This window comes from Rhincodon typus, chromosome 6 (assembly GCF_021869965.1).
Source record: "Rhincodon typus isolate 14 chromosome 6, sRhiTyp1.1, whole genome shotgun sequence".
Taxonomy (NCBI): Eukaryota; Metazoa; Chordata; class Chondrichthyes; order Orectolobiformes; family Rhincodontidae; genus Rhincodon; species Rhincodon typus.
The window spans coordinates 66633560-66655302 of record NC_063337.1 but is presented as its reverse complement, the minus strand read 5'-3'; the positions used below and the strand labels follow the sequence as shown (position 1 = coordinate 66655302).

Here is a 21743-nt window from a genome sequence, read left to right as displayed (position 1 = left end):
CCTGGAGCAGACAAGACTGCTCTGCCTGGCTTCATGTAGTCCTTCCATTCCTCATCCAGACATAGGGTTAACCCCAACAAGATGGTAGTGACTTCTCATCTTTCTCATGGTGACTCCCAGTAGACAGAGTGCTTCCTCTCTTTTCAGGGAGAAAATTTGCAAAATAAATGTTAGAGTCGTGGTGAGACTTTGATAATGTGTTCTAAAAAGTCTCCAGAAGTAGTTTGATATCCTCTTTGCAGTTGCAGCAACAAGCAAAAATGAATTTGTGAGTATTCGTTCAAGCAGCGTTGTAAATCCTTGACTAACACCTTCTTCACTCCCAATTAGCTGTTCAAGGAAGATGTTTGGGCTAGTTCTGTAGAAGGTAATGGTCCTGAGTGGGTTAATGTTGGAGACCACAATAAACTGCATCCAATCAGATGATGTCATAAAGACTTGGGTAGAGAAAGTCAGAATGTCTTAAGATCTCAGAGGGTCAAGACCGATAGCCACAGGTCTTTCTGTAGTCGTAGTAATAATATTCAATAATGTAACATGTACCTGATTACTGTCATCCAATAAATTGTTTTTAAGACAAGGACCTCTTCTTGTTAAGAATCACTAGTGGCTTTCCTGTACTGCTGTAAATAGGCCCTTAGACCAAGTCAAGCAAAGGAGATGGTGGCAGTAAACCACAAGGCGATAGCGGTTACAGCACATACAATATACTAGGACCCAAGATTCCAAGCATCGTTGTTAATTATTCTTTTGAGTGTTTTAAGTGCAATCAGCTTCAAATTGAGTCTTTTATTTTGATTTTTCTTTAACCTATTTTCCTAATCACCTTTTCAGAGATGTTATTAAAGCCCTCTGGAACGGGTGGGACTTAAACCTGGGTCTCTTGGTTCAGGGGTAGGGACACTACGTCTGTGCCACAAGAGGGCCTTATATTGAGCCTCTTAGCAGTCATTTCTTATTTGCACTTCATCACCTTTATCAAGCTGGCATCTTGTACTAAACTAGCATTTCAGTGCAAGCTCCAATCTTGGGCGCCTTGGATGCTCTTAACATGGGAATGAACCACTGGATATTGACTTCCATGTCTCCTACAAAAGAACAAATATTTCTTTGTCGTTAATTTTAATGTTTCCATTTCTGTGTATTTTAAATGCAAACAGGATAACTCTTTTCACACAGATGTTTTCTCCAATAGAGCTACCAGCTGGACCTAATCTACAGAATTTCTTTTTAAATAGGTAGAAATTGCAAATAATATTCTACACTGTTTTTTGCTCTTTTTCTAGATCTAAGTTTCCAAGCAGCAGCTCGCATTCTCTCTGCCCCTGTTTATGATGCTTTGAAGTTAATGCGAGACTTTAGTCAGAACTTCCCAACAAAAGCCAGGTACGCAAATGAGTATTATTGACCCATTTCAGCCTGAATGTCTGATCTATTAATGTTTCAAAAACAAGAGGAGTCTTAGTAATACATATATATTCATCCACAATTCTGTATAGCCCATCAGTATGGCATTGCTGTCAATGGAGGACGGTAATGTCAGTGTCCTCTTTATGGCACACTTTACATTGCTCCTGAGAGGGCTGGATTCATGGAGTAGTGTTTCAGACATTAAGAAAAAGAAATGCTACTTGGAGATGTGTGCCAGAATAATAAACGACTTGGAAAATGTTCTTACAAATCATCCAGAAACCTTGGTTATCTTCGACTTCTCTTCTTATTTTGTTTCAAACTTATGCTTGTGAACATACTGCGTCTACTGAAGCCTGAGGTTAATTGTTTTTGAAGCATTTGTAAGTGTCAGTGGATTTTAGATCATAATTCTAGAAGATGGTGCACTGAGATTAGTGAGTGGGCTGCTCATGCAGTAGGAGAGTGGATAATAGTAGAATGGAATCTTCCAGACCTTTATTATCAGACAGTGACAGAATAAAACAATTCAAGGACAACATTTCTGTAAGAAAAGAGAACTGAACATTGAAAGCCTCTCTTTTCCTCCTCTTTTGTTGTTTCATTTAAGTTTGTTTTAAAAGCTTAGCATATTCTTGATCATATTTAATTCTAAGTTGATTGCTAGCGTAGGGCTAACACTCAAAACCAAACATCAAGGTGTGGAGTGGAGCATAGCACTGATATCCATTGAGTGCTTCTCTGGTATTTCTTAGAGGCTACACAGAAAAGCACTTGGTCAGCAATGTTATTTTTAAGTAACTTTGGAATAGCTAGTGGAGAAAGGTAGAGGAGAATACTCTCAACTGGAAACTCTTCTCTATTTTGAAGCGTAGGATTTGTGTAATGAAACAAATCTTTGTTCAGTAATGAGAAAGGTAGAATTAAGCTGCTACTGCCTGAGATAAGATCGTAAGAAATAGCAACAGGAGTTGATCATTCAGCCCCTTGACCCTGCTCCGTCATTCAATAGGATCATGACTGATCTGACATTCGTCATGTGTACACAGACACATGTACACACAAAGAAACACACACACACACACACACACACAGACAGTGAAATGTACAAAATCACAAACATTGTGGGAGTTGGAGAGCTCAATTCTGAATCACCAGCCCAAATCACAAAATTACAAAGGTTTGATTATGCCACAATGTTATCTGTCCAGCAAAAATCTGTCCTTAGTTCACTGGTAGAACCCCAGGGTCTGTCCTTTTTCTTTTGTTTTAGAATTATTTCTTTCAGTGTCTCTGACAACAGTTTTTCTGCTCCATCGACAGAAAATTGGAGACAGCAACTTTCCAGAGAAAGGTGGCACAGTGGCTCAGTGGTTCGCACTACTGCCTCACAGTGCCAGGGACCCGGGTTCGATTCCACCCTCAGGTGACTGTCTGTGTGGAGTTTGCACATTCTCCCTGTGTCCGCATGGGTTTACTCTGGGTGCTCCAGTTTCCTCCCGCAGTCCAAAGATGTGCAGGCTCGGTGGATTGGACATGCTAAATTGCCCATAGTGTTCAGGGATGTGTAGATTAGGTGGATTATAGGGGGATGGGTATGAGTGGGATGCTCTGAGGGTTGATGTGGACCTCTTGGGCCAAAGGGCCTGTTTCCACACTGTAGGGATTCTATGGGAAAGGGAGAGACAGATTGTTGTAGCCAGCTCCGAGGGGGTTCCTTGCTTTTATGTTTTTATTCCCTTCACAGTTTTAAGTTGCAACTTGACCAATCAGAGAGTTATTACTATGCTTAGCCCTCCTGACCCCACAACAAAGGTGCCAGCTCATCTAGACTCAATGTCCCCAAAAAGTGACATTTTCTCATTTGCATCAGTCAGATTCCTTTGCTTTTCCAAAACAACTCCTTGTGCATTCTTCTCTTTTAAAACAGTGTCTGTTGTCCTCACTTTTAGGCAATAGACCAAAGTAAAATGATATTGTTTGCTTACAAAACCAAGAAAATATTATTATAACTTCTTAAAAAATGCAAAAGAAAACACAGATTCTTACTGCAAAATCTTGGTCTGACTCGAGATGGCCACGACTTTCACTGACTTGTGTAAGTTTAAGGAAGGTAAGTTAGAAATCCTTTCATCATAAAGTTGTAGTCTACTGCATATCATCTGTAAACACAGGAAACTTTAGAGAGATCCGTTAGACTCACAAGAAACTGATTTAAGATATACTGTCACAAATACCCACAGGATTGGGACAGTGTTAGATTTCTTCCTATTTAATTTCAGAGATTTCTCAAATCCTTCTGCTGGGTTTAGTCCATTTGAATTGGTCTATGATTGTAAGATAAGAGTTCCATTAAAGTTTGTTAGGGAGAAAGTTTTAAGGGGAAAGTCAAATTCTCAGTGTTGGATTCTGTCCTTCTGTTTCTCAACTCACAGGAGCGTGTAAAGTAGCATATTTACAAACTTCACAAGCAAAATTGAAAGAATCTGCAGAGGATCATTTCAGGCAAGAAACACAGTAATGATGTGTTTTCAGGGAAAATACATTTCCTGAGTGAACCTCTGAAAGTGCAATCCAGTGGTCCATGCAAAGTAGTTGAGAGGGTTAGTGAAGTGACTTATCTGATATCTACTACTGGTCACAGGATGAAAAATGGTTTATGTCACATGAACATGTTGGAGCAATGTCATCGCAGCAAAGGTAAGAAAGAGCAAGTGTGTCAGGTGATGTACATAATGGAGGATGACAGTGACAGTAAGAATGAAGGAGAGGTAAACACAAAGAGAAACTCATATAATCTGAAAGTCACTACTGAAATACAAGGACAGATGAATATCAAATTATCATGTCTAGAGTAAGGTCAATGAGAAGTTCTAGTAAGATTATTTGAGAAATTCAATTAAATTTTTAGAGATACACCTGGAAGTACTATGTTAGCTTAGTATGATGTGGTCATGAGAGATTCAGTGACAATGAAGCAACATCCTTATCAGGTTAAGGCCTGAGAAATAAACTCAGTTGTAAATGAAGATGCAGTACGTCCTAGAAAATCACCCGATTGAAACCAGCCAAAGCAGTTGGAATTCACCAAGTGTATTAGTTCCTAATCTGGATGGGCCAACTAGATTCTGTATAGATTACTGAAAAGTAAATGCAGTAACAAAAATGGATTCCTACCCTAATTTCTCAATAAGTAGATTGTATCAATAGGGTTGGCAGTAACTCATTTGTTTCTAACATTGATCTGTTGAAGGGGTACTAGAAAGTATCATTAATGTTAATTGCCAAAGAAATATCCACCTTTGTTACACCAAATCGATTATGACAATATTGAGTGATGCCATTTGGGTTTAAAAATGCTGTAGCTATATTCCAAAGATTTACGAATTAACTAATTACTGAAGTTCCTAACATTGTAAGTTATTGAGATGATATTGACAGTGATGGTACAGCAAAATCTGGGAATAACATGTAAAGTAATTATAAGACCTGTTTAAACAACTTTGGTTAACTGGCTTAATGATCAATCTGGCCAAGACTGAATTTGAAAAAGGGAAGGTAACATCCAGCGTGAGGCAACTGGTAGGGTAAGGGCAAGTATTGCCAAGAACAAAAGTAAAGAATCTAGTAAAATTTCCTCATTTTTAAATCTAATTGGGAAATCTTGCGATTTTGTGGAATGTGTGGGATTCATCAGTCATTGAGTCCTACAGCACAGAAGATGCTCTTCAGCCCACAGTGTCTGAGCCAGCCTATTTACACAAACCCCACTTTTCAGCATTGGCCTGCAGCTCTGAATATCATGACATATCATCCATCTGATTTTTAAAGGTTGTGAACTTTCCTGTCTCTGCTGCAGTGTATTCCAGATCTCCACCCCACCCTCTGGGTGAAAAAAATCTTTCTTCAAATCCTCTCCAAACCTCCTGCCCTTCGCATTAAAATTATGTCCCCTCATTACTGATAAAAGAAACCATCCCTTCAGTAATGAAGGAGGATGTCTTAGAAGGCTGTTCAAACCAGGCCATCTGGGTAGAGCTTAGAAATAAAAAAAAGGCACTTCCCTTTACTGATAGGGAACTTGATTGTAAGGGGAACTGACGGGGGATTCTGGTACCAAGATCAGGGATGTCTCAGAGCAGCTGCAGTAGACAGGAAAATTAGTGTTGTTATTGATAGTGAGGGGGATGGTCAAAGGCTACATTCTGGTAATGATCAACTAGTAAGTGCAAGTTAATGCATTTTGGAAGGTCTAATAAGGGAAAGATATACGCAATGAATGGTCCTAAGGTCGTACTGAAAAACAAAGCGACTTTGGTGAACATATCCACAGATCACTGAAGGTGTCAGCACATGTAGACAGCGTGATGAAAAAATCATATTGGATGCTTGCCTTCATTAGCTGGGGTGTAGAATATAGGAGCAAGGAAATCTTATTACTGTTTTATTAAACGCTGGTTAAGCCTTAGGTGGAAAACTTTGTGCATTCTGTTTTGCCACACTATCAGAAGGATGTGATTACACTGGAGAAGGTGCAGAGGAGATTCACCTGGTTGTTGCCTGGGATTAAAAGCCTTAGTTATGACGCAAGACTTTGTAGGTTGGGTTGTTTGTCTTGGAGCAGAGGAGGCTGAGGGAGGATCTGATTGATGTATACAAAATTATGATAGGCATAGACATAGGCAGATGTGTCTAAGAGCAGAGGGCATAAGTTTAAGGTGAGGAGTAAGTGGTTTAGAGAAGATCTGAGGAAAAATCTTTTTACCCAGAGGATGGTAGAAATATGGAACATGTTGCTTGAGAAGGTGTTGGAGACAGGTACTCTCTCAACATTTAAAAAGCATCTCGATGAGCACTTAAAATGCAGGACATAGGAGGCTATGGACCAAATGCAGGTAAATGGGATTAGTGTAGTTTGGAGTTTTTTAGTTGGCATAGAGATGGTGGGTTTAAGAGCTGTTTCTGTGCTGTATGACTCTATGACTATTATTGACTTTCAACTGAAGGGAACAGCTGCTTTCTATCCAAATTGCCCATGCCCCTCATAATCGTATACACCTCAATCAGGTCCCCCTTCAGCCTTCTCTGCTGCCAAGAAAATAACCTGAACCTATTCAGCCAATCTTCGTGGTTGAAATGCTCTATCCCAGGCAATATCCTGGTGAATCTCCTTTGCATTTCCTCCAAAACAATCACATCCTTTCTACAGGGGAGGCAACAACCTAATGGTATTATCACTAGATTGTTAAACCAGAGACCTAGGTTATGTTCTCTGGACCTGAGTTTGAATCCCGCAAGGACAGATGTTGGACTTTGAATTTAATGAAAAGAAATCTGGAATTAAGAGTCTACTGATGACTGTGAATCCCTTATGAATTGTCAGAAAAACCCATCTGGCTCACTAATGTCATCCTTGACTGGTCTGGCCTATTTGTAACTCCCAACTCTTAACTGCCCTCTGGACAATTAGTGAAGGGCAATAAAAGCTGTCCTAGCAAGCGATGCCTTCATTTTGTGAATGAAAAAAGGTCGTGTGGTGACAAGAGCTGAGCACAGTACTCCAACTATGGCCTAACCAAAGTTCTGTACAGCTCCAACATAATTTCCCTGTTCTTTTAATCTATGTCACAACTGATAAAGGCAAATATCCAAATGCCTACTTAACCACCCTATTAACCTGATCTGCCACCTTCACGGATCTGTGGACAAGCAACCCAAGATCCTTCTGTTCTTTTGAGCCTAAGTTGAGCCCAAGATCTGTATCTTGAACAGATTTACTACAAAAACAAGCAAGGCAATGTGGTCAGCAGAGTGCCAAGGCAACAATGGAGAAACTGAAGACCTTTTTAATCGAAGAACTGGTGTTGGCCACCTTATGAAAACTTTAAAATGACAATGCTAGTGACTTGAAGGTAGCTGTAGTTTTGTTACAAGATGCTGAGTTCGGAATAGAGAAACTAGCGGATATTTTCTAAGAAATTAAGTCACTATCAGGAGGACTTTACAGTAGAAAAGGAGACTTTGAGATTATTATTGACTTTTCAAAACGTGAAATGCAAGATTGCTGAAATGGAGTTCATTGATTTAACCATTCAATGTAAAAATTGTGCACACTGATGGAAAAGATAATGTGATAGAATGTAATAGAATATGTAGTATTCACATTATAAAAAATCGTAGAGTAGGTTAAGAATTTGAGAACACTTGTGTACACTTGTATAGAAGACGAATGGACATAAGTCTCATATTTTGTGCCTGGTAAGAAATACATTTAAAGATTGTGTTTCATTTCTTTTAGTGGTGGAGATATATATTTTATATATAAACATGTATATGTATATACACACACACATACACATATGCATACACACAAACATACAGATGTATACATATTTCTAACTTTGGCTAGTGGATTGAAAATGAGGAGGATATAAAAGGAGGAGTTTGCAGCTTTGGAAAACAAGGAAAGATGTATATGAGACAATGCTTTTGAGGACATTCAGTCCAGATGAACTGACACCTTTTATTATGCATATCAGCATAGTAACAACTTGCTGATTGACTAGGTTGCAAACTAACACAGGTACGGCTTTTGCACCAGGATAGTTATAAAGAACTGGTTATTTGGTCAGCCGTCAACCAAATCCTGAACTCAAGTAATCGCTTTGAATTGTATCATTCTGAATAAATGATTGCTCAATTTAAAGGGTAACACAGGAAAAAGATTCATTTCAGTCTCAAATTATGGATGGCTAATTTACACAATCTTCAGCATTGATGCATTAAAAGTGTACATTGATGGAGTTGGAGGGCTCTGTCTGACAGGCCAGCCAGTATCCCCAGCATGTTAATGTCTATGCTTCACAGGACTGCTACTGCATGTAATTCCAGTGATATACTTGCCTGAGTCCTTTGCAGCAACACTTTTCAGTGATCTCTGCCAAACAAAGCATCCTTGACTCTTGTAATTAAAGCAAATTACTGAGGATGCTGGAAATCTGAAGTAAAAACAGAATGTGTTGGAAAAACTCAGCAGGTCTGGCAGCATCTGTGGAAGGAAACGGAATTAACATTTCAAGTCCAACTTGACTGTTCTTCGGAATTATGAAGAAATCAAAAGATGGCGTATTTATTCTGTTGAGGAAGGGGGCACAGGAACAAGCGTAACAGACTGTAAGCATGAGGGCTAAGGGTAAAAGAGAAGGGATATAATTGAAGAATAGGTATTAATAGTACATGTTAGAGTAGAAAATAGATCAGCTCTACTGAGAGTAAACTGAAGACATTGGAATGGAAGGGTTGTAATAAAAATGAAGGATGGAGTTGTTGAAATCAGTATTGAGTCCTGGAGGCAGTGGTGTGCTTAAGTGGAAAATGAGGGGCTGTTCCTTCAGCTTGCGTTGAGCTTTGCTAGAAATGTGCAATAAATCAAGGGCAGAAATGTTGGATTGCAGGCTTAGTGAAAGATTTGTTATAGTTTTTATAATGCTATTACAGTCATTATATTTTACTAATATAAGATTTTTATTCATTTTGTTTCATTAACATTAAAAAACCCAAAAAATACCCAAAAATAATTGTGATTTTTTTTAAACTGACTTTTTTCTAACGAGCTTTTAAGGGTCTACAGTGAACAGCTGAGGTTTTTTTATTCTAAATTCAGAAGTTTAAAAAGACTATATGTGTTTTAGAGGAGTTTTTTTCACATTGCAAAGGTTTTGATTTGAAAAACTGAACAGTTTCTTTTAAATAAGGAGTTGTGTTTTTGTTTAGTTTGGTCATCTCTGGAGAAGATTTTTTTTCGAGGAAATTATTGAAGTGGAGGCGTCTTTTATTCAGTTAATCAGCTAAGTGGTTGGTTTTATTTAAGTTTTATATGTTTTGATATATATATTTCTAATTTTTTTCCATTTTAACATTATTTTCTGTAGGTAATGAAAGGTAGTTTATTTTATATATAAGGTGTTATTGAAACTCTTTTTAGGCTTAATGTTATTAAGGTACAGTGTGACATAGCTACTAGATTTAGAAAGGTTATTACACAGCAGGATCAGTCAGATAGATGGGTGATTGTCAGGAAAGGTAGGAAGGTAGTTCAAAAGTTTCCAGTGGCTACTCCTCTATCAAATAGATATTCAGTTTTTGGAAGTGTAGAAGGGGAAAGTCTCTCTGAGGAAAATGGAAGGGCCAGTCAGTTAGTGGATACTTGGAATGATTCTTATGTTAGGCAGTTTTTGACAAGATTTAATAGAATTATTGTTATAGGGGACTCTCCTGTCGGGGCACAGACAGGTGATTCTGTGGCACTGAGCATAAATTTAAGATGGTTTATTGCTTTCCTGGTGCTGGGATTCAGGGTGTCTCTAAATGTTTCAAGCATATTGTTAAAGGTGAGAATGAGAAGCCAGAAATTATTATATACATTGGTAGGAATGATATATTTAGGGAAAAGATTGAATCAGTACAGTGTGAATTTAAGAGGTTAAGTAGAAGATTTAAAAAAAACCTTGAAAGTAGTAATTTCTTGTTTACTCCCAATGCCAAACTCAAACAAGGGAAGGAATAAAAGGTTAAAGGAGATAAATCAATGGCTGAAGAGCTGGCGTATTGTTCAGGTTTTTGGACAATTGTAATGTCTTTTGGGATAGAAAAGCCCTGTTCAAAAAGGATGGATCTAACCTAAACTGGAAAGGGACCAATATCTTAGCAGGAAGATTTGCTGATTTCATTAAGGGAGAGTTTATTCTGATAGAGATGGAGAGCAGAGGAATTCTAAGTAGCACTATAAAGAGAAGGATTGATGGAGAATGTTCTGAATGTGAGAAGAGCATGCCAATTAGAAAAGAAAGATAAGAGAGAGTCCGAGTATGTACTAACTCTGAAGAACTAAGTTTGTTTATTTCAATGCAGGGAATCTTACAGGTAAGGCTGATGAACTCAGGGCATGTTTAAGAACATGGGATTGGGATGTCATAACTATTACAGAAACTTGCCTGAGAGATGGACAAGACTGGCAGCTCAATGTTCCAGCGTTTAGATGTGATAGGAAGGATAGAAAAGGAGGCAAGAGGGGAGGGGGGGGAACGGAATTGATGTTTTGTTTAAGGAATACATCACTGCTGTAACTAGGGAATATATTTCTTAAAAATTGTCCAGTGAAAATATATGCGTAGAAATCGCAAATAAGAAAGGAAAGATCACTTTGATGGGATTGTACCATCAATAGTAAGAGGGAAATTGAGAAATAAATATGTTGGGAGATCTCAGATATAAGCAAGCATAATAAGGTTGTAATAATGGGGGATTTTAATTTTCCAAACATTGAGTAGGGCTACCATTGTGTTAAAGGTCTGGATGGTGAAAAATTCGTCAAATGTGTTCAAGAAAATGTTTTTATTAATACGTGGATGCTCCGACTAGAGAAGAAGCAAAACTAGACCTTCTTTTGGGCAATAAGACAGGGAGGTGACTGAAGTAAAAGTGGGGGTACACTTTGGGTCTAGCAATCATAATTCTATTAGTTTCAAAGTGGCTATTGAAAAGGATAAGCCTTGCATAAAAGTTAGAAATTTTTAATTGGAGTAAGGCAAATTATAATGGTATGAGACAAGAACTTTCAAAAGTCAATTGGAGTAGACTGTTCGCAGGTAAAAGGATGTCTGACAAGTGGAAGGTGTTCACGAGTGTGATGATGAGAGTTCAGAGGCATTTTGTTCCTGTTAGAGTGAAGGGTAAGGCTGGTAAGATTAAAGAACAACGGATGAATAAAGATATTGAGGTTCTAGTCAAGAATAAAAGAGAATCTTATTTTAGATATAGGTAACTTGGTTCAGTTGAATCTCTTAATCAACATAAACAGTGTAGGGGCATTCTTAAGAGAGGAATCAGGAAGGCAAAGTGGGGAAATGAGATAGCATTGGCAGTTAAGGATAATCCAAAGAGATTCTACAAATACATTAAGAGCAAGAGGGTAACTAGAGAGGGCTGGGCCTCTTAATGATAAAGGAGGTCATCTTTCTGTTGAACCCCTGGAGGAGGGAGATATACTAAATTAATATTTTGCATCAGTTTTTACTGTGGAGAAAGAAATGGAGTCAAGAGAATGCAGAGAAATAAACTTTGACAATTTAAAAGCAGTTCATATTACAGAAGATGATGTTCAGGAGGTCTTAGAGAATATAAAGGTGGACAAATCTTCAGGACCTGATCTAATGTATCCAAAAAAGTTGTGGTAAGTAAGGGAGGAAATTACAAGACCCCTTGCAGAAACATTTGCATTATCTATAACTACGGATGAGGTGCCTGATGACTGGAGGGTGGCTAATACTGTATCTTTGTTTAAGAAAGGTTGTAAGGAGAAACCGAGGTACTATAGACCTGTGAATCTGACTTCGTTTGTGGGTAAATTGTTGGAGGTGATTATAAAAAGTAGGATTTATGGACGTTTAGAGGCAAAAATTGATTCGGGATAGTTAGCATGGTTTTGTGTGAGGAAAATCATGTCTCACAAACTTGATTGAGTTTTTTTGAGGAAATTACCAAAACGATTAAGAATGGCAGAGCAGTAAACGTTGTATATTTGGATTCTAGTAAAGCCTTTGACAAAGTTCCATGTGGTAGACTAATTAGTAAAGTTATGCCACATGGGATTCAAGGTGAGCTTGCCAACTGGATATATAATTGGTTTAACGGCAGGAGATAGAGAGTGGTAGTGGAGGGTTGCTTTTCAGACTGGAGGCCTGTCACCAGCAGTATTCAATAAGGATTGGTTCTGGGTCCTATTTTGTTGGTCATTTATACAAATGATTTGGATGAGAACATAGAAGGCATGATTAGTAAGTTTGCAGAAAACACCAAACTTAATGGCATAGTAGATAGTAAAGAAGGTTTTCTAAGATTACAAAGGGATCTTGATCAAGTGGATCAATGGGCTGAAAAATGGCACATGGAGTTCAATCTGGATAAATGCGAGGTATTGCATTTTGGTACAGCAAACAAGGGTAGGGCTTATACAATTAACGGTAGAACCTTGGGTAGTGTTGTAGAACAGAGGGACATATAGAGAGGGTGGTTAAAAAGACATTTGACATGCTTGCCTTCACTGCTCAGTCCTTTGAGTATAGGAGTTGGGAAGTCATGTTGAGGTTGTACAGGACATTGGTGAGGCCTCTTCTGGAATACTGTGTCCAGTTCTGGTTGCCCAATTATAGGAAGGTTATTGTCAAGCTGGAGAGGGTTCAGAAGAGATTTACCAGGCTGTTGCTGGGTATGGAAGGTTTGTGTTGTAAAGAAAGGTTGGATAGGCTGGGACATTTTTCACTGGAGCATAGGACATTGAGAGGCAATCTGATAGAAGTTTATAAGATAATGAGAGATATAGATAGAGTTAATGGTATCTGTCTTTTCCATAAGATGGGGGATTTCAAGACTGGAATGGCACATTTTTAAGGTGAGAGGAGAGAGATTTTAAAAAGTCACGAGGCAATTTTTTTACGCAGAGGGTGGTTCGCGTGTGGAATGAACTTCCTGAGGAAGTGGTGGATGCGGGTACAATTACGATGTTGAAAAGGCATTCATGTAATTACATGAATAGGAAAGGTTTGAAGAGATATGGACCAGGAGCAGGCAGATGGGACTAGTTTAGTTTGGGATTTTGTTCAGCATGGACTAGTTCGACTGAAGGGTCAGTTTCTCTGCTGTATGACTCTATGACTGTATGTTAGCATAAGAGATGAAGTGAAAGTGAGATGGTGAAGTGAAATGGAAAGTGACCAGAATGTCAGGGTCATTCTTGCAGATAGTGAAGGAGTTACACAAAGCATGCTTTGCTCCTGGTTTAGTTGCAGCACCATTGTGCCCATATACTTCCCTACACATTTATCTCAACTCTGTATTAACGTCCAAGCCGTTGTCAATGCTTGTATTGAGCCAAGGGTTGCAACAGATAGTGGTGACTTAATCAGAATTTTGTGCCTGATGAGTGCTTCCAGCTGGCAGCAAAAATTGGGTGCTTTAGAATATAAAAAAATAGAAGCCACAATAGGCCATTCAGCCACTTAAACCTGCCCACCATTCTATGAGATCATGGCTGATCTTCCACAGGTCTAAAACCCTCTTACATGCCTGCTCCTTGTAGCCCTCAACTTTTTGATATTTCGAAGATCTATCTAACTCCTCTTTAAATACATTCTATGATCTAGCCTCCACAACTCTCTAAGCAGAGAACTCCAGACATTTGCTACACTCTCATGCTACACTCCACCCTCTTATTCGGTCTGTATTCCCCTAGTTCTAGATTCCCTGACTAGTGGAAACTTATTTTCAACATCTACTCTGTCAAGACCCCTCAGAGTTGTCTATGTTTCAATATGACCATCCGTCATTCTTCTAAAATCTAATGAATAAGTTTGTTTAGCCGTTCTTTATGAATCTACCCCTTCATCCCAAGAATCGGTTTAGTGAATCTTTTCTGAATTAACTCCAGTGCTAGTATAACTTTCTGATGTATGGGAACCAAAATTGTACACTGTATTCCACCTGCAGTGTCAACAACACCTTGTACAGTTGTAACAAGATTTTGCAATTTTTAAACTCCAACCCACTCCCCCCCCCCCCCCCCAGCAATAAAGGACAAAATTCCATTTGCCTTTATAATTATTTGCTGCACCTGCTTGATAACAATTTTTGTTTCATGCTCAGAAACATTCATATCTTTATGTGCTGCACTTTTGTAGAGTATCTCTCCATTTAAATAATAGCCTGCCTTTTGATTCTCTCTATCAAAGTGCATAACCTCACACTTATGTGAATAGAACCCGAACCCTACATCAAACTTCATCTGTCAAGCTTTTTACCTACTCACTCACCCTATCTATATCCCCTTGTAGATTCCTTATGTCATCATCAAAACATGCCCTCCCACCTATTTTTGTATCATGACCAAAGTTAGATATGCTACACTCTGCCGTCTTCCAAATTCTTACTTTAGGTAGTAAATAATTGAGGCCGTAGAACTTGTGACACTACACTGGTTATGTCTTTACAACCTGAAAAAGACCAAATAGTCCTGACTTCTTGTCTTCTGTGTGTTAGTCAATCCTTAATCTGTGCTAATACATATCCCCAATCCCATGAACTCCTATCTTCTGCAGTAAACTTTTATGTGACATGTTTTTCAATGCATTTTAGAAGTTCAATTGCACTCTGTCTACTTGTTCCCCTTTATCAAGTTTGCTTTGCTGTATCTTCAAAGACTCTAGCAAATTTGCCAAACGTGATTATTCTTTCATAAAACCAAGTTTACTCTGTTTGATTGCATTAAGTTTTTCTGAATGTCCAGCTATTTTTTTCTTAAAATAGACTGTAGTGTTTTCCCAATGACCGATGTTAGGCAGTTTCTTGTTTTCTTGTACATGGATGTCATTTTGAATTTTCCAATTGCTGGAATATTCCTGGAATGCTGTGAGTTCTGGGATGTTTCAAGCAATGTCTCCAATACTTCGACAGCCACTTCCCGTAAAACCTAATAATTTCCATTAGTTTGTCAAAGTTTCTGGCCATCATGTTAGAGACTGTTACAAGAACCTTCCTCACACTTAGCAACTTGGTTCAATGTTATGTTTGGCATGTTTACAGTGTACTTCACTGAGAAGGCCCAAACAAAATATTAGTTTATTATCTATCTATTATCAGATTACCCATCATATGATGGTCCCCTTTATCAGTTCTCCAGTTGCACCCTCTCAGAGTCCCATAGTCACTGTCTTTTTTTTTGTATGCCCGTAAAAGCTCTTGCAGTCTGTTTGTATTTTTTTCTTCACATTTCCTTTCATAATCAACGTTCTTTTTTTTTAAACCAATAGATTTCACTCCTTTGTATGCCTCATTTTTTGATTGGGCGCTGTCTTTGACCATCATTGTTAAACATGAGAGTTCATCCTTCTCATCTTTATTTTTGACTAGAATAAATTTTTGCTGACCAAAATGCTTTAATGTCTGTCTTTGCTCATCTGAAGTCTTGCCCCTTAGTCTATTCTCCCAGACTGCTTTAGATAAATCTTTCTTCATACTGTTGGTATTGCCCTGATTTAGGTTGACAACACAGGTTTCAGACCCAGGTTGCTCTCCCTCACACTGAATTTGAAATAGTACCATGTCGTGATCACTACCCCCTAGAGAATCCTTAGCTATAAGATTTTTTATTAATCCTGTCTCATTACATGTGACTAAATTAGCCTTTTGCTGGGTAGATTCTGCAATGTTCTGCTCTAAGAAACAGTCTCTGATGGACTCTACATATTCTATGTTACCCTTGTCCATACCTTTTGACCAGTCAACAAATTATAATCACGCATGATTGTTCTTGCATGCCTCCATTATTACCTGATTTGAACTTTGTCCTACAGTGAAGAAGTTCTTCAGGGGTCTGTAGATTACATCCATCCATGACTTTTTTCCCTTGCCATTCCTTATTTCCACCAAGACTAATTCCACATCATGATCTGTTGTTCTATATGATTACTCACCACCGCATTGATATTATCCTTTAATAACAAAGCTACGCCATCTCCTTTTTCTTTTTGCCTATTTTTATGAAATGCATGTATATTTAGTTCTCAGTTTTGGTCATCCTGCAACCACATCTCTGTAATAGCTATCAAATCTATTTGTGCCATCAACTCATCTATCTTTACCAATTCTGTTTGAATTCAGATAAAGAGACTCAAGCTTTCAGTTTTTTGCCATTATTACTTATTCTGGTTCAAATTTCTGCAGTATTCTTGTAGTTATAGTTTCTGCCCCTTCCTGTCATATTTTGATTATCATTTGCCTCTTCACTACCCTGCACCTTTGCTTTCTCTTTTTGGTTGTTTAAACTTCCCTTCAATTGAACCCATCCCCATTAATTAATTTAAAGCATGATCTGTGCTGTGGATGTAGGATTCACCATAACACTGGTCCTTTTGGTTTGAATGTAGCAAGTCCCAGTGGAACAGCTGTCTCTTTCCTCAATATTGGTGCCTATGCCCCATGGAGTAGAACCCATTTCTCTCACCAATCTTTGAACCATGCATTTACTTCTAATTCTAATTTAATTCTGTCAATTTACCCATGCCAATTTCCATATAGATCAAACAAGAATCCGGAGATTATTAACTGTTTTTAATTTAGCCCTGAGCTGTTGGAATCCCTTGATAGAACCTTCTTCATGGCTCTGCCTATGTCATCGGTACCTATGTCGACCTCAACAACCGGATCTTCCCCACTCCCACTCAAAATTCTTTTGCAGTCCAGAAAAGATTTTATTAACCTTGACAGCAAATAGGCATGACAGCTTTTGAGAATCTATCTTTGCTGCAAAGAACAGTATCTATTCTCATAATTATGCTGTCCCCTATTGCGACTACATTTTTCTTCTCTCCCTACAGTTGAATGTGTTGTGGTCAATTCCGTCATTCTCCTTGCAGTCTGTGCTCTAGTCCAGACCAAAAGCAAGAACCTCATATCAAGGACAAGGCATGTGGCTGTGGTTCCTCCAAAGCTAAATTTGAGATCACTATACCTGCCTCACTCGCAGATATACCCCCTGTCCCCAACCACAGACCAAACTTGATATAATAATTCTTAAGAGCTGTGACTATCTCCTCAAACCGTGTATCCAGATGATGCACCCTCTCCCTGAAATATCACCATGTCGGCAACTCAGTCTTCAGCTTATCAGCTCCGAGTCAAAGTTCTTCAAGGTGCCAGCATGGTGGCACAGTGGTTAGCACTGCTGCCTCACAGCACCAGGGACCTGGGTTCGATTCCAGCCTCGGGCGATTGTCTGTGTGGAGTTTGCACATTCTCCCCGTGTCTGTGTTTCCTCCCACAGTCCAAAGATGTGCAGGTTAGGTGGATTGGCCCTGCTAAATTGCCCGTAGTGTTCAGGGAGGTGCAGATTAGGTGGGTTATAGGGGGATGGGTCTGGGTGGGATGCTCCGAGGTTCGGTGTGGACTTGTTGGGCCGAAGGGCCTGTTTCCACACTGTAGGGATTCTATGATTCTTGCTGTGAATGTGGTCACCGTAGATTGTAGTGCTGAGCACCAGTTCTCACATAATACAGCTGCAATATGTCACTTGTCTAGCAATCTCTATTTTATTTAGTGAATTCATTTGGATGTTAAATATTTTAAGTAAATTTTTACTGTACCCAACGGTATTAACATTTCCTGATTTAAACCACATAGCCATCAAAAGAAACACCCACTAATTACCTACCTGTTTCCTAAGACATCAAATTTGGCTCTGACAGGTAGAAACAGATTGAAATAGCTGCCTACCGCCATTTTTTGTCTCCTGCCAATGCTGCACTTCTGACACAGTTTTGCACTCTCAGTCTGCTTCACAGTAATGCTCAATTGTCGCATATCTCTCAGTCTGCTTCATGAGTGATGCTGACTTGTGCATATACCCTTCAGATTCATAGAATCCCCATGGTGTAGAGACAGGTCCTTCGGCCCAACAATTCCACGCCGACCCTCAGTGCATCCCACCCAGACCCATCCCCCTAATCTACACATTCCTGAACACTATGGGCAATTTAGCATGGCCAATCCACCTAGCCTGCAAATCTTTGAACTGTGGGAGGAAACCAGAGCACCCAAAGGAAACCCATGCAGACTCGGAGAACGTGCAAACTCCACACAGACAGTCCTCTGAGGGTGGAATCGAACCTGGGTCCCTGGTGCTGTGAGGCAACAGTGCTAACCACTGAGCCACTGTGCCGATCGAAAGGGAAACAACCATAAGGCTGTAAGACTGATCAATCAGTTGAAAGGATATTATAATAAAACAAAGAATGGCATATAGAGTCGTTATAAAGTCAGAGTCATAGAGTAATATAGAATGGAAACAGGCCCTTTGGCCCAAACTGGCCAATGCTGATCATGGTGCCCACTCAGGTAGTTCCAATTGCCCGCATTTAGAACAAGAACAAAGAACAAAAGAGAAGTACAGCACAGGAGCAGGCCCTTCAGCCCTCCAAGCCTGTGCCAATCACCGTGCCCTACTAAACAAAAAACAAACCTTCTGCCCTTTTTCGGTCCGTATCCCTCTATTCCCTCCCTATTCATGTAACCATCCACATCCCTCTTAAATGTCGCCAACATGCCTGCTTCTACCACCTCCTTTGGTAGTGCATTCCGGGCTCCTACTACTCTGCATGAAAAACTTTCCTCCACATCTCCCTTAAACCTGTGCTCCCTTGAAATTGAAACTTCAACCCTGGGAAAAAGCTTCTGACTATCCACCCTATCTATGCCTCTCATAATTTTGAGATCTACCATCTACCAGGTCTCCTCTCAGCAGCCGTCTTTCCAGTGAAAACAATCCTAGTCTTTTTAACTTTTCCTCATAGCCAGTGCCCTCGAGACTGGGCAACATCCTGGTGAACGTTCTCTGCACTCTCTCCGAGGCTTCCACGTCCTTCTGGTAATGTGGCGACCAAAACTGCACACAATACTCCAAATGCAGCCTAGCAAGGGTTTTATATAGCTGCAACATGGTTTTGCCAACTCCTGTACTCCATGCCCCAGCCGATTAAGGCAAGCATGCCATATGCCTTCTTAATCACTTTGGCCACCTGTGTTGCCACTTTTGGGGAACTGTGGACCTGCACGCTCAGATCCATTTGAATGTTAATGTTCCTAAGTGTTCTGCCACTTATAATAATTCACACCTAAATTTGATCCTCTAAAACGCACCACCTTGTATTTTTCCGGATTAAACTCTATCTGCCATTTCTGTGCCCAAGTCACCAATCTATCTATACCCTGTTATATCCTTTCACAATTGTCGGCACTATCAGCAACTCCACTAATCTTCGTGTCATCTGCAAACTTACTAACCAGACCACCCACATTTTCCTCCAGATCATTTATATGCTCTACAAACAACAGAGGACTGAAGACTGATCCCTGTGGAACACCGCTAGTTACCGGTCTCCATTCTGAAAAACACCCTTCCACCGCTACTGTCTGTCTTCTATGACCAAGCTAGTTTTGTATCCATCTAGCCAGCCCACCCCGAATCCCATGTGATTTTAGTTTTTGTATCAACCTACCACGTTGGACTTTACCAAATGCCTTACTAAACTCCATATAAACTACATCCACAGCTCTTCCCTCATCAATTATCTTTGTCACTGCTTCAAAAAATTCGATCAGGTTGGTGAGACATGACCTTCCCTGTACAAAACCATGCTGTCTGTCGCTAACTAGTCTATTTTCTTCCAAATGTGTATATATCCTGTCCCTCAGTATCTTCTCCATGAGCTTCCCCACCACAGATGTCAGACTCACTGGCCTGAAATTTCCTGGATTATCCCTGCTTCGTTTCTTAAACAAGGAAACAACACTGGCTAATCTCCATTCCTCTAGAATCTCACCTGTGGCCAAAGAGGATGTGAAGATATCTGCTAATGCCCCAGCTATTTCTCCCCTTGCATCTCACAGTAACCTGTGATAGATCCCATCTGGCCCTGGGGACTGGTCTACCTGAATGCAATTTAGGATAGCCAAAACTTCCTCCTTCAATATATTGACATTCTCTAGAGTATTCACACACTCATCCCTGACCTCAACATCAGTCATGTCCTTCTCCTCGGAGAATATCGATACAAAGCACTTATTAAGGATCTCTCCCACTTCCTATGGCTCCATGCATAACTTCCCTCCTTTGTTCTTGAGAAGCCTACTCTTTCCCTTGCTACCCTCTTTCTTCTAATATATGCATAAAAAGCCTTGAGATTTTCCTTGACCCTGTTTGCTAAAGACATTTCATGTCCCTTTTTAGTCTTCCTAATTCTGCGTTTAAGTTTTTTCTTACGCTCTCTGTACTCCTCAATGGCTTCATCAGTTTGTAGCTGCCTAGACCTATTATATGCTTCCTTTTTCCCTATGACTAAGTTTATAGTTTCCCTTGTCATCCATGGTTCCTGGATCCTCCCATTCCTATCCTTCAGTTTTGCTGGGACATGTATGTCCTGCACTTTAATCAACTGGTCTTTAAAAGCCTCCCACATGTCAGACGTAGATTTGCCCTCAAATAACTGCTCGCAGTCCATGTTTCCCAGTTCTTGTCTAATTTGGATGTAATTGGCCCTTGTCCAATTAAACACCCTCCAAGCCTTTCCCATCTATGTACCTATCCAAATGTTTTTTAAATATTGCTATTGTGCCTGCCTCAACCTCCTTCTCTGGCAGACCATTCTATATATGCACCACTCTCTGCGTGAAGAAGTTGCCCCTCTGGTCCTTCTTAAATCTTTCCCCTCTTATCTTAAATCTATGCCCTCTAGTTTTCAATTCCCTATCCCTGGGAAAAAGACTATATGCATTCATCCTCTCTATGCCTCTCGTGATTTTATACACCTCAGTAAGGTTACGTCTCATTCTCCTACATTCCAAGGAATAAAGCCCTATCCTGGCCAACTTCTCCCTATAATTCAGCCCTACTAGTCCTGGCAACATCCTCGTAAATCTTCTTCGCACACTTTCCAGTTTAACAATGCCTTTCTTATGACAGGGTGACCAAAACTGTACACAATACTCCAAGTGAGGCCTCACCAACGACTTATACACTGTAACATAATGTTCCAAATCCTCTTCTCAGTGCCTCAACCAATGAAGGCCAGCATGCTAAATGCCTTCTTCACCACCCTGTCCACCTGTGACACTGCTTTCCATGAATTATGTACTTGTAGACCGAGATCTCTCTGTTCCTCAATACTCCTCAGGATCTTACCATTTACTGTATAAGTCCTACGTTGGATTGACTTTCTGAAGTGCAATACCTCACATTTATCTGTATTGAATTGCATTTGCTAATCCTCAATTCACTTCCCTCAAGATCCTCTGTAATTTTTGATAACTTTCCTTGCTATCAATGATACCTCTTAATTTTGTATCATCTGCAAACTTACTAATCATGCCTTGTACATTCACATCCAGATCATTTTTGTAAATAACAAATAACAAAGGTTCCAACACCACTCCCTGTGCACACCACTCATCACAAGCCTCCAGTCAGAGAAACAACCTTCAACCATCACCCTCTGCTTCCTACCATCAAGGCAGTTTTGAATCCAATTAGCTAGTTCTCCTTGGATCCCGTGCAACCTAACCTTCATAACTAGCCTGCTATGCGGAACCTTGTCCAAGGCCTTATTAAAGTCCATAAAGACAGCATCTACAGTCTTACTCTCATCTATCCTGTTGGTTACCTCTTCGAAAAATTCTAAAAGATTTGTCAGACATGACTTCCCACGCAGAAATCCATGCTGACTGTCCAT

General features: G+C 39.7%; 1 protein-coding gene across 1 annotated transcript in view; it reads left to right on the top strand.

Moving 5' to 3' along the window:
• Positions 1–21743, top strand: part of uggt2 (UDP-glucose glycoprotein glucosyltransferase 2) — a 298559-nt gene that overhangs the window by 83418 nt on the left and 193398 nt on the right. Inside the window, exon 10 of the mRNA XM_048597609.1 lies at positions 1287–1386. Coding sequence (XP_048453566.1) covers positions 1287–1386 — 100 coding nt within the window. The remainder of the gene's footprint in view (positions 1–1286; positions 1387–21743) is intronic.